Consider the following 22,251-nt stretch of genomic DNA (forward strand, 5'->3'; position numbering starts at 1 on the left):
GATCTGTTTGTTTGCTGAGTCAACCTGCTCTCCTGTTTTCGCGAAACCGTCCTGACTCGGAAACACGTCCGCGGATGAAAACGAGGCAACCGCGAAATGACACGGCAGTGGTCTGTCCTGCAGACTGCCGGCGTGGACGTGCGAATGCGACTAGACCACGCCTATACAACAGGACCCCCCGTAAGGCAGGCGACACCCATTTACTCGTCTCGAGACATGTGCTTCAGTTGTTCGGTCCGTCTCGATTCTCTACACCCCACAATCACCCATTCGTAACAGCTGATCGTTGGCTCACGAAAAGACCCTAGAAAACAACTGCACGTTTCTACATGCGGAGAACCAGCTCGATGCCGCAAACTTCCCCTGCCTGCCTGCCTGCCCCCCCCCCCNNCAGTGCAGTTCTCAAGCAACCGACACCCAGACACTTCCGGAGAAATCATCCCTCCGAACATGTTCACCTTTGTTGCAAACACAGAAAGGATTATACCGACGGCCGGCAGAGTGTGCTTGGTTTCATCCGGAAAAACGAACGTAAAGTAAACCTGCGACCAATGAACAGGTCTTGCCGAGACAGTCACTCTTCGCACTCGCTCTACTGCTACATTGGAAGATCACCATGTTACCGAGGAGACAAGAGTCCGAAGAATGTACATGCAAACTGGTGTGCACGGAACTCCGGACAACAGAGAAGACTGAGACGAGCAAAGCGTCAACTGGCAGCCTGCTGCTGGTTAGCACGCTCCGTTTAGGTCTTTTTCCACGGAAAAAGAGACTCCTCATTCACACGCGCCAACTTCACACCTTGAAATCCGGTAATATGCCTCTGATTTTCGCTCTCTGACCCAGCTTGCGTTGTCTCTGTCACAGACCTTTCTTCAATACATCCGCCTCTCCTTTGAGCACGACTACATCAAGTGAACGTGAAGAGCCTCCAGCTGAGAGCCCTGAGATGCCCCGCCACTCACCCCACCGCCAGGGCTAAACTGGGACGTTCTTGGAGAGGGTTGTGCTCACACCACTTCAGACGAACGAGACCAGAAAAGAGGAGAGAGAGGAGATAAGTCTTCTGTGTCCAACTATATCTCGTCTCCACTCCTGTCCACACAGCTAAACGGTCTTGATCAAAAAGCAACCGCAACGCGCAAGTCGGACGGAACGGAAAACGCATAAAAGCTTCGCAAGCTTGATTTTCATGCTCCTCAGGCCCTCCCCCAGCACTATTCTTTGTGCCTGCCGAACTCGAGTTCGGGGCCGCTTCCGCGAAGAGATACAGGGACACAGAGACAAAGGCTACTCACCTCCTTGATCTTCAAAATCTCCTTTTCATCAAAGACGTCCTCCTCTTCCACTTTCGAACTTATCGCGCATACACCTCCTCCCCTCTCCGAACACCACTGGACCCTCCGCACGATCCGGTGCCCCCAATATTTCCAAAGACGTACGAGACGTCTGTCGCAGGTAAGAAAACATCAAGGGATGCCTTCTCCCTTCTCTTGAACACTCGGTCCTTCCCCCCCTTCGAGAGGACCCCCAGAGACATTGACGGCGTAGGAATCAGATATGAGATCGCAGGGCTGGTACAGACAGCTCACTCACTCGACCTCAACAGACAACGCTCTTCTTTCCGCTCGAGTACAGCCGTGTACAGATGATCTCACTTCCCGTGCCACAAGGGTGAATATGATGTGGACGAAACAAAGGGGTGTCCTCCTTACACACTCAAAATCTCCCTGGCTCGCATATTCTGTGCCTGTTCTCCGTCATCGGCCCGAAGCCATCAACGCTTCCAGGGCCACTTTTTCTGCTGATCCGTGAGAGCACGCGTGCCAACTACAAAGAAACCCTCCAGCAACCACGCTGAAGACCACCCCACCCGCTACGAAGCAATCTGAACCTAGACAAAAAGAACGCTTTCCTCAAAGAACACTGACCCTCGCCGGCCCTCGTTTTCCCTGCTGGTGTGTGAGTCGTGCCCACGACCTATTGTCGCCTGCTACCGATCTCCCCTGCTTCCTTGTCACAAAAAAAGGAAAGAAAGAGACACCGCCGCGGAACAGGAACGAACCTGCCGCATACAAGCAAGGCTCTACGTGAAGACACCCCCAAGCACGAAGCTGGTTGACGTACTGATTATCTCGAAATATGGGTAGCGTGTTGAACTCCGACTGCAAAGCAACCCTGACATGAGACTTTTGTCCCCTCACTTGTGCTCTTGCTTCATATGGCTTCCACCATATAGAAGGCTCCTGCCTGATTACAATGCACAAACCTGTATAACCCCTGTCGCTCACCGCCAAGCACTTGTGGCTACCCCCCCAAACCGCTCGTGTTGATCGTCTCTGCACTTCCCATCCTCTGCTTCCATCCCCTCCGACTCGACTTGTTGCTGTCGCTTTGGTCCTAAAGACCTCTCATGATCCGTGCTCTTTCCTTCATAACTCGATCCCCGCCCCCGAAGGGTTGGAAAATGACTCCCTGTGCCGAATCTTCTTCCTCCTCACTGGACTCATCAGCGGCCATGAGTTGTGGTTCCCCACCCCTATCTTGCTCTTGCTCTACCTCACACTCCTCTCTTTCTTCTCGCTCAAGTTCCCTTTTACACCTGCCTCCATTCCCTATCATACTTTGGTGATGGTGATGATGATAACGATGAAGCGTTTCGTTGACCGCACCACCACCCCCCCCAGCCCCAAGCAGCAAACTTCTTTCGGCTCCTGGGCTCCATTCCTGGACAACAGCGAAGTTATTCTCGCCACAGCACCTGCAAATAACGTAATCTCCAAATTTGTATCCTCCTCTTGCGATTTCTCCACAATTCACACATCGCAAGATCTGCAGCTGATCCAGCAGAGCCGCCGCACGTTTCCGCTTGCGGCCTCCCCCACGACCCCCCCAGCCCAAGCCGCCTCCGGCTATTCCCATGCTACTGTTGGCGACCTCTGTTCCCACGTCTACGTTGCCCTTCTTCATGACCATCCGGTCCGAGAACAAGCTGACCCTAGTACCACAGACATTAGGAACCACCACATGCAAACCCCCTCCGCCCCCACCAGTACTGCCACTATTACTACTACTGTGCGGTTGCTGCTGTTGTCCAGACTGCGGGCCAGCGCTCGCAGGAGGCGAAGGAGGACCTGGAGGCCCTCCTGCTCCACCACCTCCCTTTTTATTGGCACGTGCACATGTGATTCGAAGACGGCGACTGAGGAGCCTTGCAATGTCGAGGTCTGTCAAAAGTCCTCCTGACGTCCCACTTCCGGCTCCCGAATAACTTTTACCTGTGAATGCAGACCGGGGTTGGGCTGAGGCGGGGGAAACCGACACCGGGGAAGAACAAGAGAGCATTGAGACGGATGGAGACGAAGACAACACGGCCCTCCTCCTCTCCTCTGCGTCGCTAGGTTTGTGAGATAGTTCCTCTCCCTCGTGCCCCCCCCACCCGCGTAGCAATCGAGAAGCGCGGCGCGATCGTTGTCCCACACCCCGAGGAAGAAGGGGTACTGATGCCGAATGCATCTTTCTCTCAAGCAACAAAAGGCGCCGAAGTTCTTCGGCATCCTCCGGAGAGAACCGTGCGGAGGTGGGAGAGAGGGGAGGGGGAAGCAGGACACAGTCTTCCTCCTCCCCGCCTGCGGCAGCAGAAGAAGTCACCGGCGGCTCCAAAAACTCCGATGGAGGTGCAATCTCGTGCGGCGAAGACGGTAGAAGAACCGGGGACATAGAAGAAGTGTCACCAGGATCTACAGGAACGTGTGGTACAGATGGCGCAGCAGAGGCAGGTACTGCCTCTTCCTGCCGGGTTGTCGCACCCAACGTGCGAGATGTTCCCCTATCCGGGGACCGTGAAATACGACAGGCCGCAGGAGATGTAGAAGGGGGATCAGAAGACGGTGAACTAACAGAGAGACTCTCGGAAGGAGATACGCACTGACGGTCAGATGCAGAAACATCGGCGACGCAGTCTTGTCCTTGCCCATCATCTCCGACTTGTCCGTTCTCCTTGAACGATAAGATACGCTCCTGTGGTTCGCGTACTGAACCCTTCTCTCCCGAAGAGACCGTTCGAGGGACCTGGGGCAGCCCGGCCGAACTTTCTCTAGATTCTTGAACACGATCGTCACTAGAGCATGAAGCAGTGTCCGCTCTAGGACCCGTGTTGCCGACTGTAGATTCACTGCCTACAGCACTGGATTCAGCAGAACCACAAACGCCCACGCCACGCTCTGCACCATCTTCAGCGAGCATCCCCTCGTGCTGTCCAGCCTCGAAAGATGTCGGAAGATCATTCGAGAACGAGGAAGAAGCGACAGCGGCGGGATCCACAGACGCGCAACCTGCTGCAGGTATTCGCGAAGTGAGCTCATCCCGAGGTGCATGAACACCGTACGGACCGCTGTCACGGTGCCGGTGCTGGTGCGCCGCGAAACCATGAGACTGAGAGTCAGTTGCCAGAGGTGGACAGGGATACGGCGCCGCTCGGTTTGCGTGCGACAGACCCCTCCGCTGCACCGTTTTGCCGTGCTGTGATTCCATCTTCCGTACTCAGAACCGCAGCCAAGACCCCCGGCACGTCAGATATTCCTCCGCGCGAGTTTAGCCGCGACGAAGGCTCAATGTTCGAAGATGCTGACGCGACCGAAAGTCAAGCAACGAACTGCTTCCCCCCTCTCGTCCTAGGAATGTTTACAGTAGCTACGAGGAAAGATCATGAAAGGAGTTCGCACGCTTAAATGAAAAACTGTACATACAAGGGCGGCAGCCCGACTGAAAGTACAAGATACACTCAAGTTACATGTAACACTGGCAAAGCCGAAAAAGTGGGAAACCGTAGAAGAAATATGCAAGTCTCAGACGCGTTGATAAGACACCTCGCCTTGATCTGTTGCCCCCAGAAATGGCCGTTTCACGCTTGCTTTGAAGGGCAGAGAAACACTCAGATGATACACGGATTTTGCCTAAGAACCACACGCTCGTGACCGGTCAGCCGCTAATGGATGACCACGATCATGCGAGGCAGAAGACGAATTCAGCGAGCCAGATACGGCACGTGATATTCACAGAGAAACGCGCATAAAACGAAAAGGAAAAGCCTCAACGCAAAAAACCCTGTGCAGAGTTACGGCGGCCTGTTTGTAGCAGTAGGCTGCAGAGGAACCTCAGGATTCTCGTATTATCTCAACAAAATAACAGTTGCCAATCGCAAACACGCAAGAGGGTCTTCAGAAAAGACCGTAAGTTGAAGGGAAAATCCAGCAAAAAATCCATCTGTAGCGAACTGAAACAGGTTTCTTGAGCGGCGCCTACACGGGACAAAAGGCCAGAGCTGCGCTACGCAGTAAGAGGGGCTTCACACCCCGCCAACTCCCACGGCACTAACCAGGAAATACGCTTTGCAGCAATGTAAAAGGGGCTTACAGAAAACTCCTCCCAAGGACCAAAGAAAAAACACCGGAAAGCCCAGAGCCCTCCTTCACGGTGCTTCACGGTGAAAAGCACGGTGAGCGGCGAGAGTGTCCGGCAGAAAGTTTGGAAAAAGTGACCATGCGACAGAAAACTACAAGCTGGAAAGCTGAGAGTTCAGGCGAAGAAAAAGGCATACGCAGAGCGAACCGCGTGAAGAAGAGCATCAACAGACGAGTGAGTGCAGAATCTGTGACATGCTGCTTCGCGCCCCAGGTAATAGCCGGCTGGTCCGGCCGGACACCTGAAACTTGCAGACCTAGCAAGCAGCAGTAGAAAAAACAGATGGAACAGGCGAAGAAAAAACACAGTGACAACGCGCTGAGAGAAGACGAAAGAGTGGTCGGGGTGTTGGGCACTTCTTCCGGAAGGTGGAAAGAGACACAGTGAAAACGCGAAAGAAAGCGGAATCCTCCGCGGGAAGGCAGAAGACGAAGACGGACAGTACAGGTGACTGAAGTGAACTCATCGCCTCTCCCCTCCCTTTCCAGCGAATAAATTAGCGCCGAAAAGCTTGCAAACAGAAACAAAGTCAGACAGCGGCGCTTGCAAAAAGTGTAGGAGGGAGCCGGGGACCGCTGGCCACATTCCAGGCACGGAGCGAGCAACTCAGCCAGTCTTGCATTCACTTCGCAGTCCTTCTGCTTTCATCCGGGGGACTCGCCTTCCGTGAATTCCGGAAGACGCTCACCTTTGTGAGCACAGAAAGGACCCGGTGAGCTTGTTGTCTCAGCCGCTCGCTACAGACGACTCTTCTTGCCGCCCAGTCGGAATAGTTCGGAGCGAGACTTCCTCGCCTTCCTTCATTGAAAATGACAAGACACTTGGGAGCTGCGGAATCTCACGTGAAGGGCGGAGTGAACGAATAAGCAGAAAGGACAACCGAATTGCGGAAGTGGGCTCGAACAGAAGAGGAGCTGAACCCAGAAAGAGAAACTCCCCACTGCGGTCCGCCTCATGCAGAAAAATTCCGCATATAAGGCGGGAGCCCGCCTTCGCACGTGTGCGGACATGGTGAGCTGTGTGTATACAGCAAGGGACGATACTGTATGTCTCAGTCGTCTTAACTGAAGGGATTGTTCGTGCCCGAGGGTTTCGAAACGCTCTGCGCTCTGTCTAGTGCGATGCTGTTGCGCTTCTGCCTCACCTCGATTCCCTCGTTACTGCTCTCCCGGACTGGCAGCTCAACATGAGTGGCCCAGCTGGCGAGCCTGTTGAAGGAACGAAGACGGAAAGCTACAGGGTTCCCCTTGTTGCATCTTGCTAGATTTGTAAGTGTGGTTGGGTGCCCGCTCGCCGGATGCCTGCTCACCTAGGCGTTGTACCGAGTTGCAAGTGTGCGCTGCACTTCTGTCTGCTCTTGCTGGTCCATGTCCTCCGAATGGCAGATCTGAGGACGCGAGGATCTGGTTTCGCGTTGGAACTCGCTGCTGTTGGTTTAGGTCCGGCTGGACACCTTCGTGGGCGGCCACGTGCGGAGGTGAAGTCTGACTCTAGAATGTTGTATACTTGTACGTGTCAACGATTCTTAACAGTGTCCTTAATGCAGTCTCCATGGGGAACAGACACTACAGACAAGTGGACTGCGACCCCGGGAATCCCCGTCAGTTCGTGACAGCCTTTCTTTCCCCACTAGAATGGCTGTCCAAGCGCAGCATGCCATTCTCGAACCGCACCGGGGTCGCGAAGCGTTTTATCTTCTAGGGGAACGGCACGAGTACAGATTAGTGTCGCCAGGGCCATGCCACTGATCAGATGGCACTTCACTGACGCCGACGACAGCTTTCACCAAAAGTCTTGCCATAGGTTGCAGTGGAGTTCGGCCGAGGCAGGCACTAGAGCCGAATGCACTGTGGCGCTTCGACAGGAGGAAGACAATTGAAGTGGGACCAGCACCATATTCCTCTGCGGTTTATTCGTGCACCGATGATAGAAATACTGAATATCCGTCGGCACTCGGCAGTCTTTCACAGACTTCCGACGGCAGTCTTCAGTCTGCGGAAGACTGCACGGTTGTGTTTTCCTCCGTAGGCACACGGGCCGAAAGCGTCAACAGCTTTTCAGGAGTAGCTACAAAAAAACTGTTCTCGCCACTGTGTTGTTCTCAGTAGTAAGCAGTTCCTGCCTGGGTATACCGGCGGGTGTTGGAGAAGTCCATGTCTGCGTTTCAACCTTTTGAGATCTGAGCCGAGACATGCCTAATTCTGGGGTCTCTCCGACTCTGGCTCCTCGCTGGGAAAGAACGAGACGTCCACATCCGAATCTGCCTATCTCGCTTCGCATAGAAGAAAAACGGTAGTAACGATTGGTCGCTGTCGGCCGCGCCTGACACTCCTCTCTCCGGGCTACCAGCCGGAGATGCTACCCGGAGTAAGAACCGCACAGGGTTTACCTTAGCAACAGTACATGAAGTCTGACAGTCCTTGTCTTGCAAAAAAAACCAACAGAAAGTGTGGTAACGCGCAACGCTGAACACGCAGGCGGATCAACGAGCACCAAGGACACCCCGCTCTCGCGCGGAACGAGACGCGACGTCACTACTAACCAGGAGAAGATGACTAACAGACTGCCAAGGCGAGGGAGGAGGCGACAACGAATAACGACGGGAGAAATGCTACTACACTTTCCTATGCTGCTCTTGCTTGTTATCGTTCAGCCCTCTTCATTCATGTTCGATGCCCGGATTTCCAACCCTCGACACCTGGAAGCCGGAAGGAAGACACCTAACTAGTCTAAGGGAAGACAACAAAAAAACTCTCCTGCCCTTGCTAGTCTTGCCCACGAATCACCCTATTGACAAAGGGATGCCTTTGACTCACACGGTAACCCCCCTTGTGAATTCTACGGCAGGAGACAAACAGTCGGGGTGCGTAACTCCCCGATCAACGCTGCTACTATTAGGCTGAGATGTCGTTCGAAAAGAAAGAGCGAGCAAAAAAAAAGATCTAGACAGCTGCACGAGAAATTCACTACGTCGGGGAACGACACGGTAGTCGGAAGAAGACAGGACAGCGAAGCGTCGGAAAAGGCGTCTAAGCATAAAAACCTAAACAGCCACTTCGTGTAAGAAAGTGCGTTCCTGGCCAGAGGTTCCTGCAGCGCTCCGTACAAAACCCCCACCCTTCTGCCGTTACACGAGAAAGCATCCACCCCCACGAAAACCGAGGATATTTTCTCTTTCACTTCGCGGAGTGAATTTATGACGCAGCGGAGAGGAAACAAAGTGCGAAATTACGGAAGGAGCCCCGGGAGACGGAGACAGCCTTGTCTTCGGGAGAAGGTTCTACTGAGAACACGGAACTCCGTGTCCCACTCCAAGTGTCAACATTACCGCTGCCCCCGTCAACCTTATTCCTCCCATTCGGAAACGTCAGACACACGCCACGCCACCCATGCAACAGCAGGTTTCGGTCTCTTGAAAAAGCTTCTCCACTCCTTGTCTCTCGGATTCCACACAACTTGCTTGACAGAACCGGGCACAGGAAGCACGTGAATTCCCACAAGGACTGAATATCCTGGTGGATTGACAAAGTTGCTCTGTTACTCCTGACACAAGTGCGCGAATGCTTCCTTCAACTCCTCATGACACGCCCAGAAAACCTCCACAGATTCAAATGCAGGAGACGGCACAGGCAGCACTTCCCCGCAATGCTGTAAGACAGTAAGAACAAAGAGATCTTTACTTTTCTCCATCACTGTAAGTTCCTCCGCCGTGTGGACTCCAAGAGTTTGCCGGGATACAAAGAAGCAGTGGTATGTACGTACACCCCTTCTCATCATCGCCATCAACCAGAGACGCGCTAGAACGACCTTCAGACGTCTAGTGACCGTGAGCGTGACATCTCCTCAGGGGATCTGCTGATCAAGAGGAAAAAGAAACGATGAACTGTCGGAAAACCCGTTCGAGTCTGAACGGAAAGGACAACTGCACTCAGAGTGCCCCTTCAAAGACAGCGTAACTCATTTATTCCCTGGAGATCTTTCTTTTCAAAGTCATCGACGGCCTCCTCCCATACCAGGAAAGCCTCCTCCACCCATGCTCATCTGTCGCATCATCTCCTGCATATTTTCCATTCCCTCCTTGGACTGAAGCTGCAAACGAACGCACAACACACGCACCACCACTGGCCAAGAAGATCAGAAGCAAAAAACAGAGAAGAATTTCTCGCCACATTCAGACCTTCGTGGCTTGTAACACCCACAAAGAAACTAGAGGTGAGACTGAGGGGACCTGTCAGCTCGCGAAGCAGACTGCAGAATGAAAAAGGGTGTAAGCTTCCTCCCCGCGAGTATTAGCTAGCTCGGCCACGGGAAGGATTCGCAAACAAGGAAACAAACATTGAAACTCCCCAGCAGAAGATGACCCGACCGAGAGGAACAAAAAAGAGCAAGAAACAAAGACACCAATGTGCAAAGTACAATAGTATCATGAAGGTAAGAACAAAAACAATATAGAGACAGTGAGGCTTGTCCACAGAAACCCGCTGCTATGAAACATAACGAACGCTTCGCTTATCGGCGCCATGCTTTAGTCTTCTTTGGATACACCCTGAACACTTCCTGCCGCAGAAGGGCACATAGCACGCGCATAGGACACCGAGACAGAGGTCGTTTGAGGCATGACAGACGAAGTCGCAAGCGGGGGAGGGGAATCCCTACTGGCTGTGTCTGCTAAGGAAGGAAAGCGTCATGGTAAGCCAGGTTCACGAGAACGAGACGTCTGTCTCCCAATGTAGGTACCGCATATCCTTGTGAAGGAGAACGGAGAATAATAGTATGCCAGAGGGAGGGAGGGAGGGAGGAAGACAGCAAAGACACGCGGGAGAGATCACAACAAAGGCCGGATGTCCAGATAGAAGACACAGGAAGGAAGTCCGGAAGGCGATGGGAAGATCGCAAGAATAGAAAGAATTTGAGACAGACGTCGTAGAGAGAGAAAACACGCAGAGAACAGAGAAACGAAGTGGGAAGCACGAAGAGCCAGGAGACAAGGAAGAGAGCAGCCAGGTAGTATGTACCTCTTTGATAAGATTGACCATGTTGCCTGCACCACCAAGTTGCCTCAGGATGCGGGGGTCCATCATATTCTGTACTTTGCTCATCATTTGCTGAGGATTCCTCATGAGATTTTGAAGCGTTCCTTCTTTCGTTAACCCTATTTTACCCATCTTCCCTACCATCTTGCTAAACCTATATATACGAGAGAGAAAGAGGTAAAGAAACAGGACAGAAGAGCCTCGGCGTTCATCCCATCCACGCCGGCACTCGCTCTATGTATCTCTACACACATTACAATATCCACGCACGCACAACATAGTAGTGTTGATCCGGGCAACCCCTGTTCTAAGTAAGTAGTACATGTTTTCTATGTTTAAAAAAAAAATAAGGCGCCTCTCCGAGTGACCTCACATCGAATAGAAAACATAGGCTAAATAACCTCACTGACCTCAGATACATTAAGGTTAGGAAAAAACCTTAGATATACTCTGAAGAGAAAGATACGAAAGGGCCGAGATCACCTGGGTCAACATAGAAACATTGTTGATCGACGACTTCACCACCACTAACAGACATTCCTTTGGATCATCCTTCCTAGGCACAGCTACGAGAACCGCGTTAGGATTGCTCGGTCTGCTCAAATAAACAATGACGTCCCGTGTGACACGGGAGAAGTGTCACTGATACCAAAGGGCCTTCCTTTTCACACACCTCGCTCGAATGTAACCAAAAGAAACAGAAGACCATTAAAGAACTGATGACTGCCGGTTCGAACAATGAATACATTTTTGAGTAACAAGAAAGACAGGGTATTCTCTCTGTGGATATACAAGCTGAAACGCAAGAAAAAGCCATGAAATGCTCCCCGTGGTGGCTTAGAAATCAGGACCCAAACACTAACGAAACTGTGATTGGTCTTCTTACTGTTTGTGCTGCTCCAGGAGTATACGAACCTCCTCGATAGATGTCCCGGAGCCCTGAGCTACCCGAATAATGCGTGAATCTGTCATCTGCTTTTCACATTTCAACTCTGGAGAACAAGCACACGAGAGACATAAATAAAGAGACCCGTATCGACTACTTTGGACACCGGAAGACTGGGTTTCTTCTTTTTGAAAGACACTCCACTCACCCCCAGCACGCGACCTATTCACCGAAGAGTTTAGCCGAACTGAAGGATCGGCGATTGGAATGAAAGTACTAGCCGGAAACCAAACCCACAAATTGTTACTCTGCTACCAAGACTTGGTTCTCACTTGGATGCAGGGATGATCTCTTTAGAACGTGATACAAAGTATCACACACAGGGGGAGCATGCTACCGAATATAAGCCGAATGCCCCTGCTCTCCTGGGAGGCCCGGGACGAAGAGACAGACGAACGACGTCCTCCCAACATCTCCTTCCCATTCCCTCATAAAACGGCGACGACACGTTACAGTAAGAAAAAATATGGGGAAAACCCCGCTGGTCAACTACGATCAGCGATCCTTCCGAAAAGAAGACCAGGCTCCTGGTATTCCAGTATACCTTGCTCACACTACATCCGGAAGAAGAAATCGATAGATTGCTACACGATGACGAGCGCGTGGATGTGACGCTTGTTCTCTCGCTTAAGAGTGCAGTTATGGAGTAGAAGAAGGGTGATCAAACTATTCACTCTCTCGAGAAGGTAAGGGAAAAGAAGGTAAGCTGACCATACCGAGATTTTCTCATGTCGAGTGCCTGTTTGGAAGCCGCTACAGCAGAAGAAGACACCCACTGATACAGCCACCACTTTCACTTCTTTACAACTAGCAAAGACTGCCAAGGACTGCTGCGGCTCAGCAGCACGTCCAAGTGACGAACAATCTATATACACGGTGTCTTAGAGTACGTACACCTGACAATGATGAATAGATTAACCCTCGCACATCGGCATGAACTGAAAAGAAAAAGAGCAGAACCAGGGAGCATTCCACTGCGTTATCCGAGTCGTCCTCACGCTCCCCTGGCAAAGCGGAATAAAAAACGCCCGAAGAGTGGCCGACAGCGTTCTCCTGTGAAAGAAAAAAGTTACCATTTGCTCTCGTCATCGCTGACATTTAGTGGATGCCCTTACCTTCATCGGTCATAGAATCCATTATACAAAGAAACCGCTTGATTCTCTGAACACCTGCCTGTTCCTGTCCCTTAGAGATTAAGTTGCTTCCGATCCCTGGTATCATACTCATTACCTGATAGCGCCGAACAGTTTAAGACACGCACAAGCACATTAACAGATGCAAGAAATCTCCATACAAGATCTTGAAGATAGAGAAGAAACTACTACGACAGAGAAACCCCAATTCTCGCACACAGATAGTAACCGTACTCGTGTATCAAAGCATTCACATACACACAGCTGGCGGCAGCCCCCGTACGTGTATCTAAGCACACATGAAACCTTTCTATGAATCCAAGAAAAAACATATCTTTTCCTCTGTACAGAAGAGAAACAGTAAGAGTAACGGCATTATGTACGTGGCCTACGAATGTTCTTGCTTTACTACGGATGTAAACGTCCACAATGTCTTCATACAACTAAGGCAACTAAGAATAGCGGCAAATACTGAATACCTATGGACTCTTAGTCACCATATACACAGAACACGCGCACGCCTCATGTAGCGTCTGTGATTAACACAGCAATACACGTAGGAATATACACATATATATAGATATATGGATACATAAGCAAGAAAAAAACGAGGACGCAAAAAGAAGCAGAATTTGTAGACAACTGCATAGAAACACATGGATGGATTGGAGCCCTAGAGATTCAATCAAAGTTAGCCACGTCCTTACAGTGGGCAAAAGCACGCCCGACTTACTTTGCTGATAGGCCCCATCTTGAGAACATTCCTGAACTGATCTGCCATGTCTTCCAAGGTAAACTTTCCCTTGGTGAGTCTTTCCATCAGCTCTGTTTGTTTCTCGACATCCACCATCTCTTTCAAAGTACTGAAGAGTCCTCCTACATCTCCCAGACCTGAAGAGGAAGTAGACCGAAACAGGGAACACAATCTCTGCCTGTCATAGTCAAGCGTATTTCTTCAGCCGCGACACAGCGACACTTTGGATGCAGACAACAATAGAATGAAAAGGCCGTTTGAAGTAGTGAAGCAACCGAGCTAGCACTAGATGCGCAGGCGAAACTCCTCCCTTGAAAAGAGAGGTACAGAAGATCCATCCATAGAACCATACGTCCCCACTCGAAAGGAAGAAACGAAATCGAAGTTGACAGAAGGATCCCGATGATAATATGCTTGGGAGTCTGCCTCAGGAGAAAAAAGACGAATACCTCTCAGAAACGTTTGCAGCACAGATATTATGGAGACAGGGAGACAGAAAAAGGCAAAAGACAACCAACCCCTCAATGCTTTAACGGCAATTGTAACTTGGGTGGGAGAGACGGTTCGGTATGACATTTGAAAGCGTCCAGTTCACACAGTCGATTCCGAATCCGGGTTGCGCTTTAGAGATAGAAGTCTACGATGTGCTGCGGCAACTGAGATATAAGAGAAGAGGAAAAAAACTAGTTGTTGGAAATTTTCTCCTCGTGTGGAAAGAGTAGCATTCTCCGATGTCGTCCAGCAGATGGAAACTAATTAGGTAGAGGGTTAGAATCTGGCGCTTCCGTGTATCTCATGAAGGTGAAAAGTGAAAGAGAAAGCGAGAGAGACGTCTCGTTCTGCACAAGAAGGAATAAGCAGGGCTACCTAAACTGCAACTTACATACTCAGCAAAGAACATGAAATACCATGGCGGCACTACACCCATGAAGAGTAAAGACATCCAGTCCACCTTGCCAAGAATTACCAACATAGCCAACAGGAATTCGATGTCAAAGGCTCGCTCTGATAGTTCGCAAGCCATGCACGTGCAGAACGAAACAATAAAGAAATAAAGAGAAGCGGTTCAGGGTAACGACCAAGTCTCCTTCACCTCAACACCCGACGATGAATGAGATACTCCTTACTCAATGCACACCATGTGGTGGTAAAGCGCAGTCTACGAAGACACACGAATGCCTCTGTGGAAAAAGAGAGACGGCAAGCAAGGACATGAAACAGAAGGAGAGGTGTCCGATGATTACCTAGGAGCCTAGAAACGAAGGAATTGGCAGAGAACGATTCAAAGTCATCAAAGTGCTCGCCTGACCCGAGGAAGATAATCGGCGCTCCCGTAGCTGCCACCCTGAAGGAGAAAGCAAACACTCGGAAAGCGAAACACACTCTAAGTACGAGTGTAAACGACTAAAGAAAGAAGAACCAGATAAGACATCAAGAGAGTCTCTAGTTGCGACAGGAAAATGAAAAGATAGATAAGAAAACAAAGCAAATATATGTGCAAGATCCGGCTCAAAGTCGTCGAGACAAAAAAGAAAAACAGATCGGACAGACAATGTAGACAAGAACGAGGTGGTAACAAAACGGGTGCACAACCAGGACAGCAAAGGCGTCTGTCAACTTACACACACTCATTCAGGATGATTGACAGGTCGACAGGCAGATGGATAGATAAACGAACACACGCACACGCTTACACAATATGCACGAGCCCACCCTAAAGCATACATATAAACATACGAGGAAAAGCTCTTCCGCTCATCGTGGAGAATGTACTGAAAACTACACTGGGGAAAGACACTGATTGTTTATTCTAGGCCCTCGAACGGAAATGAAGGAAACTTACGCAGACAGAGCTCCTCCACCCTTGGCATGGCCATCCAGCTTCGTGACGATAACACTCCCTACAGATACGCTGTCGCTGAAGGCTTGGGCTTGCTCTAAGCAAGCCTGTCCAATGTGACTATCCATCACAAAGACGATGTCATCGGGATTCTGAGAAGACAAGATCAGACACCGGTCAAGCCAACAGGTGCTTCTCTCCAGTGTGTACACGCTTTGAGACACGTGAACGTGTACCTCAAGGCAATGAAGAGAGAGTAATTCTCCTGTAAATACAAATGCAAGAGGCGCGGCAACCCGACCGCAACACGAAAAGGACAGGGAACAGGCAAGTTGCCACGGATGGCCTCCTGCATACCTAGTGTACGCCCCACAGAATGTTGCGATACCATTTGTATGAAAGTAGGCACGAAACTACAAACACCTGTCACCCCGTGAAGGTATGGTCGACATAGAGTTATGTGCCGGCACTCTCGCAGGTGTATATATACCAAGTCACACGTACCCACATGCAGGTAGGTATACTGAGAAGGTGTACGTGCATTCGCTTGAGCGAGATAGAGTTTTTCCGTGATGACGTATAAACGCGTGTCGGACTTCTTACCACAGCCTCAGCGACTTGCTTCATTTCATCGAAGAGAGCCGCCTCCTGCTTATGCCGTCCTGAGGTATCAAGAATGATCATATCGTACTTCTCTTTGCGAAACTGGTCTACACCTTCCTCTGCTATCTTCACGGGATCCGCTTCAGTGTAACTACAGAACAAAAACAAGGAAAAGAATTCGTAACCGAACAAAACGAAATCCCTATCACAACTCACTAGGGATTGCTGTCTACTATCTAGGACAACAACATGTCTCCTCGGAAGAAGCAGAAAGGAAAAAGACGCCAAAGGAAGACAGGCGGGAAAAGCATGTTGAAGCACTCTATAACAACGTCCTGCGACTTCAAAGAGAGCTGCGCTATCGACCTTCTTCTTTCAAAAGCTTCCACGTAGGATTCTCAAGCGCCCTCCACCCTGGGTCGTATACGGGCACAGAGACTTCAACGAGGAAAGAAACATCACAGGAAGAAGGAAAAGGACGGAGACAAGAGAGGAAGAGCTCGAAATGTTGAAAAGAGGGCGGCCGCCGGCAGAAGTACAAAAGGACGAAATAGCAAGCCTCCGCTGCGCACAGCATGTCGCTACACGAAACAAAAGTTGAAAAAGAGTACAGGCATACCCCCCATGGACACACCGGCATCAAGCAGGTTTTTACGGATGTCTGCCAACGTGTACCTCCAATAGCTATAGAGAAAGCACAATCGATGGACGCTGTCCTAACTAAATACCGAGATCTGCGGCAATGAGACACACAGACAACAGATATTACAACGCGAACACAAACCACCTGAGTTCACCAGGCTTGAGTTTCCATGCATGCCCGGGCCTCGTCTCTCAATCCGAACAGATATGATCGCGTAAATATTGCATAGCTATGCAGGACCCGATGATCCCCCTGATTCACGGTAGGTCTGTGCATTGCATGCGTTGCGCATGCAACTGTAGATGCTACTCCTGATTTCTCGGAAGTTGTTGACTGTGTCGTTCCAACTCAATAGTAGCAGGGACCCTAAACAGACAAGCAGACATTCCAATCTTTCTCGAAGTCGAAGACGTGCCTGCCATAGAAGGGAATACGAACTTTAGTTGCATTCTGCTTGAGCTGGTCGAAGGCGCCGGCACGGAATGTATCAGCACATACAAGGGCCACGCGCCAGCCTGGAGAGAAAGCGGGATAGACACAAAGAGAAAAAGAGCAAAACGAAAGCATGACATGACATGCTATGAAAACCAAAGAGAATTTCTGACTACCGACAGATTTGTGAACACAGATATAGAAATAGACTGACAGACGGCGGGAGATCGGCGACGGAAAGTCGAAAACAATACAGGGTAATGCTGAAGTAAATAGCCCGGAGCACAAACAACAAAACTAACAAGAAAACTGCAAGCAGTATCTGCTAAGCCCCTTCACACGGTGCCAGACCTCGCTTCGGTGAAGCTTCAGCTTCGAATCCGAGCCGCCGCATGTCTCGTAGTGATCGAGTACCATGTTGCGTGCTGAAGCGTACAAACACCCGACCATAAACGACACGTCTGTGGCCTAGTCGTCTGACACCTCCAAATCACAATAAAAGGTGTTATCGTGCATATACACAGACTCTCCTGTGTGTATGCGTAGACAGAAACACAGGAGGGAGCAGTGAGACTGGAGACGAGTAAAAACTCCGTACCTTTCCGCTGGTAATAGTGAGCAAACTTCGTGCATGTAGTTGTCTTCCCGCTTCCTTGTAGCCCTACAAACATAATAACGTTCGTCTTTCCTTTTACGGGGACGTACGGCTCCCGCTCTGGAGTGAGCATTGCCACTAACTCGGAGACGACACACTGAGAGAGACAAGCCAGGAGAGTCAGAAGCCCACGGATGCAGAACGCTTGAGCAAGCAACCGAAAGTTATATGACCTTTAAGAATGAGCTACGAGCCTTTACCTCCTCTAAACTTCCGATTTTAACACTCAAGAGTCTCTTACGTGAAAGTACACGCTCGGCAAATCAGACTCTGAAAGTCCGGAAAGAAGAAGTAACGCATGTCCAGGCTACGAGGTATAACGAACTAGACATTTCAAAAGCGATACAAAAGGCGCGGGCATACAGACTCCTTGCAGGAAAACGAATGCATTATCAGGTGCGGAACCCCTAACAAAGGACGCTAGAAATACTCGGAGACATCTGATCGGAAGGTCGATCCTCTACCCCACAACGAGGAAAACCACGACCACCGAGTGCACAAAAAACGACGCGGGAAGAAACCAGGGAACACCGACACCGACATGGCTTCCATTGACACATGCACACCTGAAGGCAAAGTGGATTAACAGAGCTTCTGCCATTCATTACTCCAACCACACCCCTGACAAGGAACTCCAAGTAAATGACGGTCTACCCTGTCCGAAGGCAGGGCATCTCTATATACACGTGTGATGCCTGACTTCTTTCCTGTCCGAGAAAACCGACGCCGTACTGCCGCTCACCTTCTGAATGATTTTGCGAGAATTGACCCCCACAGCGGCAGCTCGGGTATTGATCTCTTGGAAGGTATCACGGTCACCAGCTGCCGCACCCGCTCCTCCTGTTGTCGCCGTCCCTGTAGTTGCATCGACTTTGAGCCCAGGACGGCTTCCTCCTCCACCTGATCCTCCACTCGCCGCTGGGGCTCCTGCCCGGGCACCCCCGGCGGCCGCTCCCTTCTTGGCAGACGCCGAAGGGGCAGACGAAGACGAAGAGGACGCTTGGGCCGATTGAGAAGAGGAACGAAGCTGAGAGTTGATACTCTTCGTAACTGCACTTTTGAACTGCTGAACCACGCGGACGTGGACATCAGCTTGGAGTAGGGCGCGACAGACAGTCATAACGCATTCCTGTACAACCTGTGGGCAAGCCCCGCGAAGAGAAAAACGAAGGAAAGGACAAAACAAAAGAAGAGAAGCAGAGAAGAACTCAAAGAAAGGGAAAACGGGAGTGTCCTTACAGACGGCGGAACACCAGACTGGTTACAAACGACGAGAGTCATACCGATCATGTCCACTCTCCTGCCACTCCTCTACCCTCCCGGGAGGCTAAGCTCAGGCACAAGAACGGGTAGGCGCTGAAACTGAGAGACGTGGATAAGAGCACACAGCACTGCAAACGCAGGGTCTCCCCCGCGGTCCACTGAAATTACCCAGACAAGGCTTCTCAAAGACGCTCGGCACCCTTCGAAATTAGCTTGACCGCCAGGCACAGCACCGGCAACAAAAGAGAGCTCTACTTGCTTACCTGCTCGTCAACAACGGTCGCAGTATGTAATCGGCGCAGAGCGCCGCTGATCTGGGCACCTAGTTCCGCCAGCACCATCTTGGATGAACCGGGAATGGCCAGAGGTTCACAACCAAGATCAGAGGAAACACGGCACCTGCTGTGAGCGCGGAGAGAAGAAGGAGCGCGGAAAAGTTGCCTGGTGCAAAATACACGGGGACGCAGTAGCGGGGAGAGGCACAGGTCCTCTTGAAGAGGACAAGACACCAGAATAGAAACTCCGCAGTCTTGTGAAGTTCAGCGAAGACTCGCCAGGGTGGAGCGAGAGTCAATTATGTGGCAGCGCAACTGAGTAGGAGAGAAGCGGTCGCGCTATCGGACCAGTCATGAACCTTGAGACAGCGAGCGATCACCCTCTCGGCTCAGTCAGGAGCCTTAAGCTAGCGACAAAGCAAATGAAAAGGAAAAGCCAAGAGGCACAGGAGAGAGAGAATGACGAAGACCACCGAAAGTGAGTGCTGACTATGTACGGCGCGCCTACTCGAGACCTCAGAAGAGGCGAATGTCAGACGGGATCAAACGGAAATGGTGCGACGGACCCAGCGTACACCCCGGGCCAGAGGAACTGCGGGCCGCTGAGACAAGGCTGACCACCCAAAGAACCGGCGGCCTCACGGACCGCCAGACTCGTAAGTTGCGCCTATAGCTTCCCTCGGCAAACGAGCTATTGCACGAATGCGACAATAGCAAGTGGGCGAGCAGCGGCTGCATCCCAGCCTCGTATCCGCAGCGCTTCAAGAAGAGAATAGGCAGGGGTCCGGGGGCGTCTGACTGGCACAGAAGAGCAAAGTCGGCGCTAAAAGGTCAGGAGATATAACCAGAGACGGAGAAAACAACCTCACCCTTCCGGACATGAACTTCGGAAAGAGACGTCGGCGGGCCTAGCCACTTGCCTCCATTTACTGATCCACCCAGTTTCACGAATACTCCAGTATCCCAGTGGACTGCGTGATCGCCACGGACGTCGAGAACACTTGGAAAGCCTAACCAAGTCAATACATGGATGGGGAAGACAAGGAAAAGTCACAAAATAGCGCGATGCGAAAGTCGGTTCTCTGACTGTGCATGCAAACAGAACGTGAAGAAAGAGCGTCCCGATGAAGTGGCCAACCAAAGCACCAGAAGATCCGACCCCTAGCGCACATATGAGTCACTAGAAAGCGGCAGAAAGAGGACTACGGTAAAAGCGATAACCACGTGGCCTGAGACGAGGCGCGCAACGGAAGTTTACGCTTTCCGAACACCAGGGGAGACCTTTTTTCCTCACGCATGCACTGGTGAGAGGCTGGAGCCTCTCACCGGTACTTCACCCGTTAGAGAACAGTTTTCCGGGGTTCGCCTCCTTTTCGTATCGCTGCGAGAAGTGTGGTTGCATCTGGAAATGCAGTTGCGGTAGGGTACGAGCTACTTTGGTCGGGGAAGGAAGGTCGAGCTCTACTACCGTGCTGCGAATTAAGGGTCTCTGAAGAACTTTGGCTCCAGTGGTAGGTACCCCCTTCCATTTCGCTTTCGATCCAGGGACTTCGCTTCGGAGTCCAGCGGGTTTCGTGTCCGGCTGTGAGCGACACGTGGGGTACTGCCTTTTTTCCCGCACCCACAAAGCTCCTTCGCGGACAAGTGACAGTCACCTTCTATGGTGTCTCCTTGGTGATCCGGCGGCGCGCCCGTAACGCCTCTCCCGTTGCCTTTCTCCTGCAGGCCCGCAGCGACCCGGAATCTAAGCTGTGAGGGGTGAAAAGCCCCGCGGTCCGATGAGGTCTCCGTTTGCAGCTCTATAGCCGGAGTGGCTGGGTGCATTTCCGGCGAAACTACACAACGGCAATATGTGACGCGAGCCCTGGTTCACCGCTTTCACGCGTTCAAGTCCGTGTAAGCTGTAATCTGCGGTCATGGACTACGGCTGAACACAGGTGCTACGGACGACTACGAGAGTTCCCTGGGTCAGTGAGAACACACCTTGAGGGTTTCAGTATGGTGCTAGCGCTCAAATCACGGCTGTATGCTTCGTCGTCACCTCGGCAATCGAATTTTCAGTCCCTTCGCGAGGAGACCCGCAGACTCGCGCTGTGCATCTCGCGACGCGGGCCGGTGTATTGCCTGAAATATGGACCAGAGAGCTACTTCGTTGGAGCAGTGTTCTGCGCGTGACAAAAAGGATAGACATGCATCATCATACCTGCAAGTGGACCACATCGCTCCGCGGTCCAAGGCAACTCCCATGATTCGGGCGACAAGACGCCAGAAAATCATCTGTCTTCTTGGGAGCAGGTCGTAGATGAAATCCGTACTGATGAGATTCCACCTTCCTCGGTCTACATCCCACAGGCAGCAGCCTGTCCGTCGTGGGAATTGGACAAAATCCCTTCCCGGGGCTGGAGCAGTTGTGTAAGTTTCGTGAGGAATCTTGAAAGTCTTTTCAAACTTCATTCACTGCACATCTGAATATGCACTTTGCTCTTGTGATGACCGCCGGTCCTCCATGTTTACCACTGCTGGTAGTGGCAGATCCCCTTGCAGAACAATCAAATATGTGGTGTTTTGGGACGCGGGCCGCCCACAGTTCTGTGCACGCCCCCCGCAGCGCGGACGGGGACCGACAACCACTTACAGGAGAGACCGCGTCGAAAATGAGCGGCCCTGGGGACTCTTGAGGCGATAGCGGTCAACGCTTAGCTCGCATAGCTGCTGAAGGGGGTGGTCGTATCCTTGTACAGGCGCCAGTTTGAAGGCGAGCCGGAGCGCTGAGTCTGGCTGACTGAACAGTGCAGCTAAGGTGAGCTGAGTGTATAACCAACACAGTTTTCAAGGACGGACGGAGGTCCTGTTTCGGTTCTCGCTTTGAGGCTTGGGGTAGCGGCGTCTGCAACCAAAGGGGAGACTCGTTGCCGGGTCAGGTCACAAGTCAAGTCCGTTCAAAACCCGCTCTTTGCCCCGCGTCTCAGTCTCTAGAACTGAGTTTGCTTCCCTTACCAATGACCTCTGCCCACCTTCGCGTCCATTGCCATCACTCAGGGCAGGCTGGTGAGGAAATCGCAAAACCTACCTGCGTCGTACACAAGCCTTGCGGGACATGCGGCCGACATACCGTTTACTAGCAGATGACATAGGGGCAAGAGATCTATTCTTTAAGCCCTCACCATGTGTATCTTGGACAGAAGTCGAGAACGATATCGGTTACGGGTGA

At 51.4% G+C, this 22,251-nt stretch overlaps 3 protein-coding genes across 3 annotated transcripts in view; 1 reads left to right on the forward strand and 2 right to left on the reverse strand.

The window, feature by feature from the left end:
- Nucleotides 1–6,351, reverse strand: part of CSUI_002103 (uncharacterized protein) — a 7,346-nt gene extending 995 nt beyond the window's left edge. The window contains exon 1 of the mRNA XM_068062305.1: nt 1–6,351. This exon is cut by the window's left edge and continues 995 nt beyond it. Coding sequence (XP_067925725.1) covers nt 2,401–4,533 — 2,133 coding nt within the window. The 5' untranslated portion in view covers nt 4,534–6,351 and the 3' untranslated portion in view covers nt 1–2,400.
- Nucleotides 6,352–9,163: 2,812 nt separating this feature from the next.
- Nucleotides 9,164–20,240, reverse strand: CSUI_002104 (signal recognition particle protein srp54). The gene is made up of 12 exons (XM_068062306.1): nt 19,029–20,240; nt 18,245–18,640; nt 17,446–17,599; nt 16,792–16,930; nt 15,773–16,028; nt 15,173–15,321; nt 14,574–14,674; nt 13,309–13,466; nt 12,558–12,672; nt 11,383–11,488; nt 10,479–10,650; nt 9,164–9,552 (listed from the first exon to the last, which is right to left on the reverse strand). Exons 1-12 carry the CDS (start codon nt 19,104–19,106, stop codon nt 9,454–9,456), a joined length of 1,923 nt encoding a protein of 640 aa, XP_067925726.1. The 5' UTR covers nt 19,107–20,240; the 3' UTR covers nt 9,164–9,453.
- A 13-nt stretch (nt 20,241–20,253) lies between these two features.
- On the forward strand, nt 20,254–22,244 carry CSUI_002105 (uncharacterized protein). The gene has a single exon (XM_068062307.1). It carries the CDS (start codon nt 21,547–21,549, stop codon nt 21,724–21,726), a length of 180 nt encoding a protein of 59 aa, XP_067925727.1. The 5' UTR covers nt 20,254–21,546; the 3' UTR covers nt 21,727–22,244.
- Nucleotides 22,245–22,251: the final 7 nt, after the last annotated feature.

The sequence above is a fragment of the Cystoisospora suis genome (genome assembly GCF_002600585.1).
Source record: "Cystoisospora suis strain Wien I chromosome Unknown contig_877, whole genome shotgun sequence".
Classification (NCBI taxonomy): Eukaryota; Apicomplexa; class Conoidasida; order Eucoccidiorida; family Sarcocystidae; genus Cystoisospora; species Cystoisospora suis.

Excerpts from the sequence above, each read along its gene's own strand:
- CSUI_002104 (XM_068062306.1), bottom strand. The coding sequence starts at position 19,106 with ATGGTGCTGGCGGAACTAGGTGCCCAGATCAGCGGCGCTCTGCGCCGA. Across the intron at positions 16,029-16,791 it reads AAAGATTGGAATGTCTGCTT|GAGACATGTTGTTGTCCTAG; the intron begins GTCTGTTTAGGG and ends GCTTCTTCCGAG. Across the intron at positions 9,553-10,478 it reads TGGTCAATCTTATCAAAGAG|CTTCAGTCCAAGGAGGGAAT; the intron begins GTACATACTACC and ends GTTCGTTTGCAG.
- CSUI_002105 (XM_068062307.1), top strand. The coding sequence starts at position 21,547 with ATGTTTACCACTGCTGGTAGTGGCAGATCCCCTTGCAGAACAATCAAA.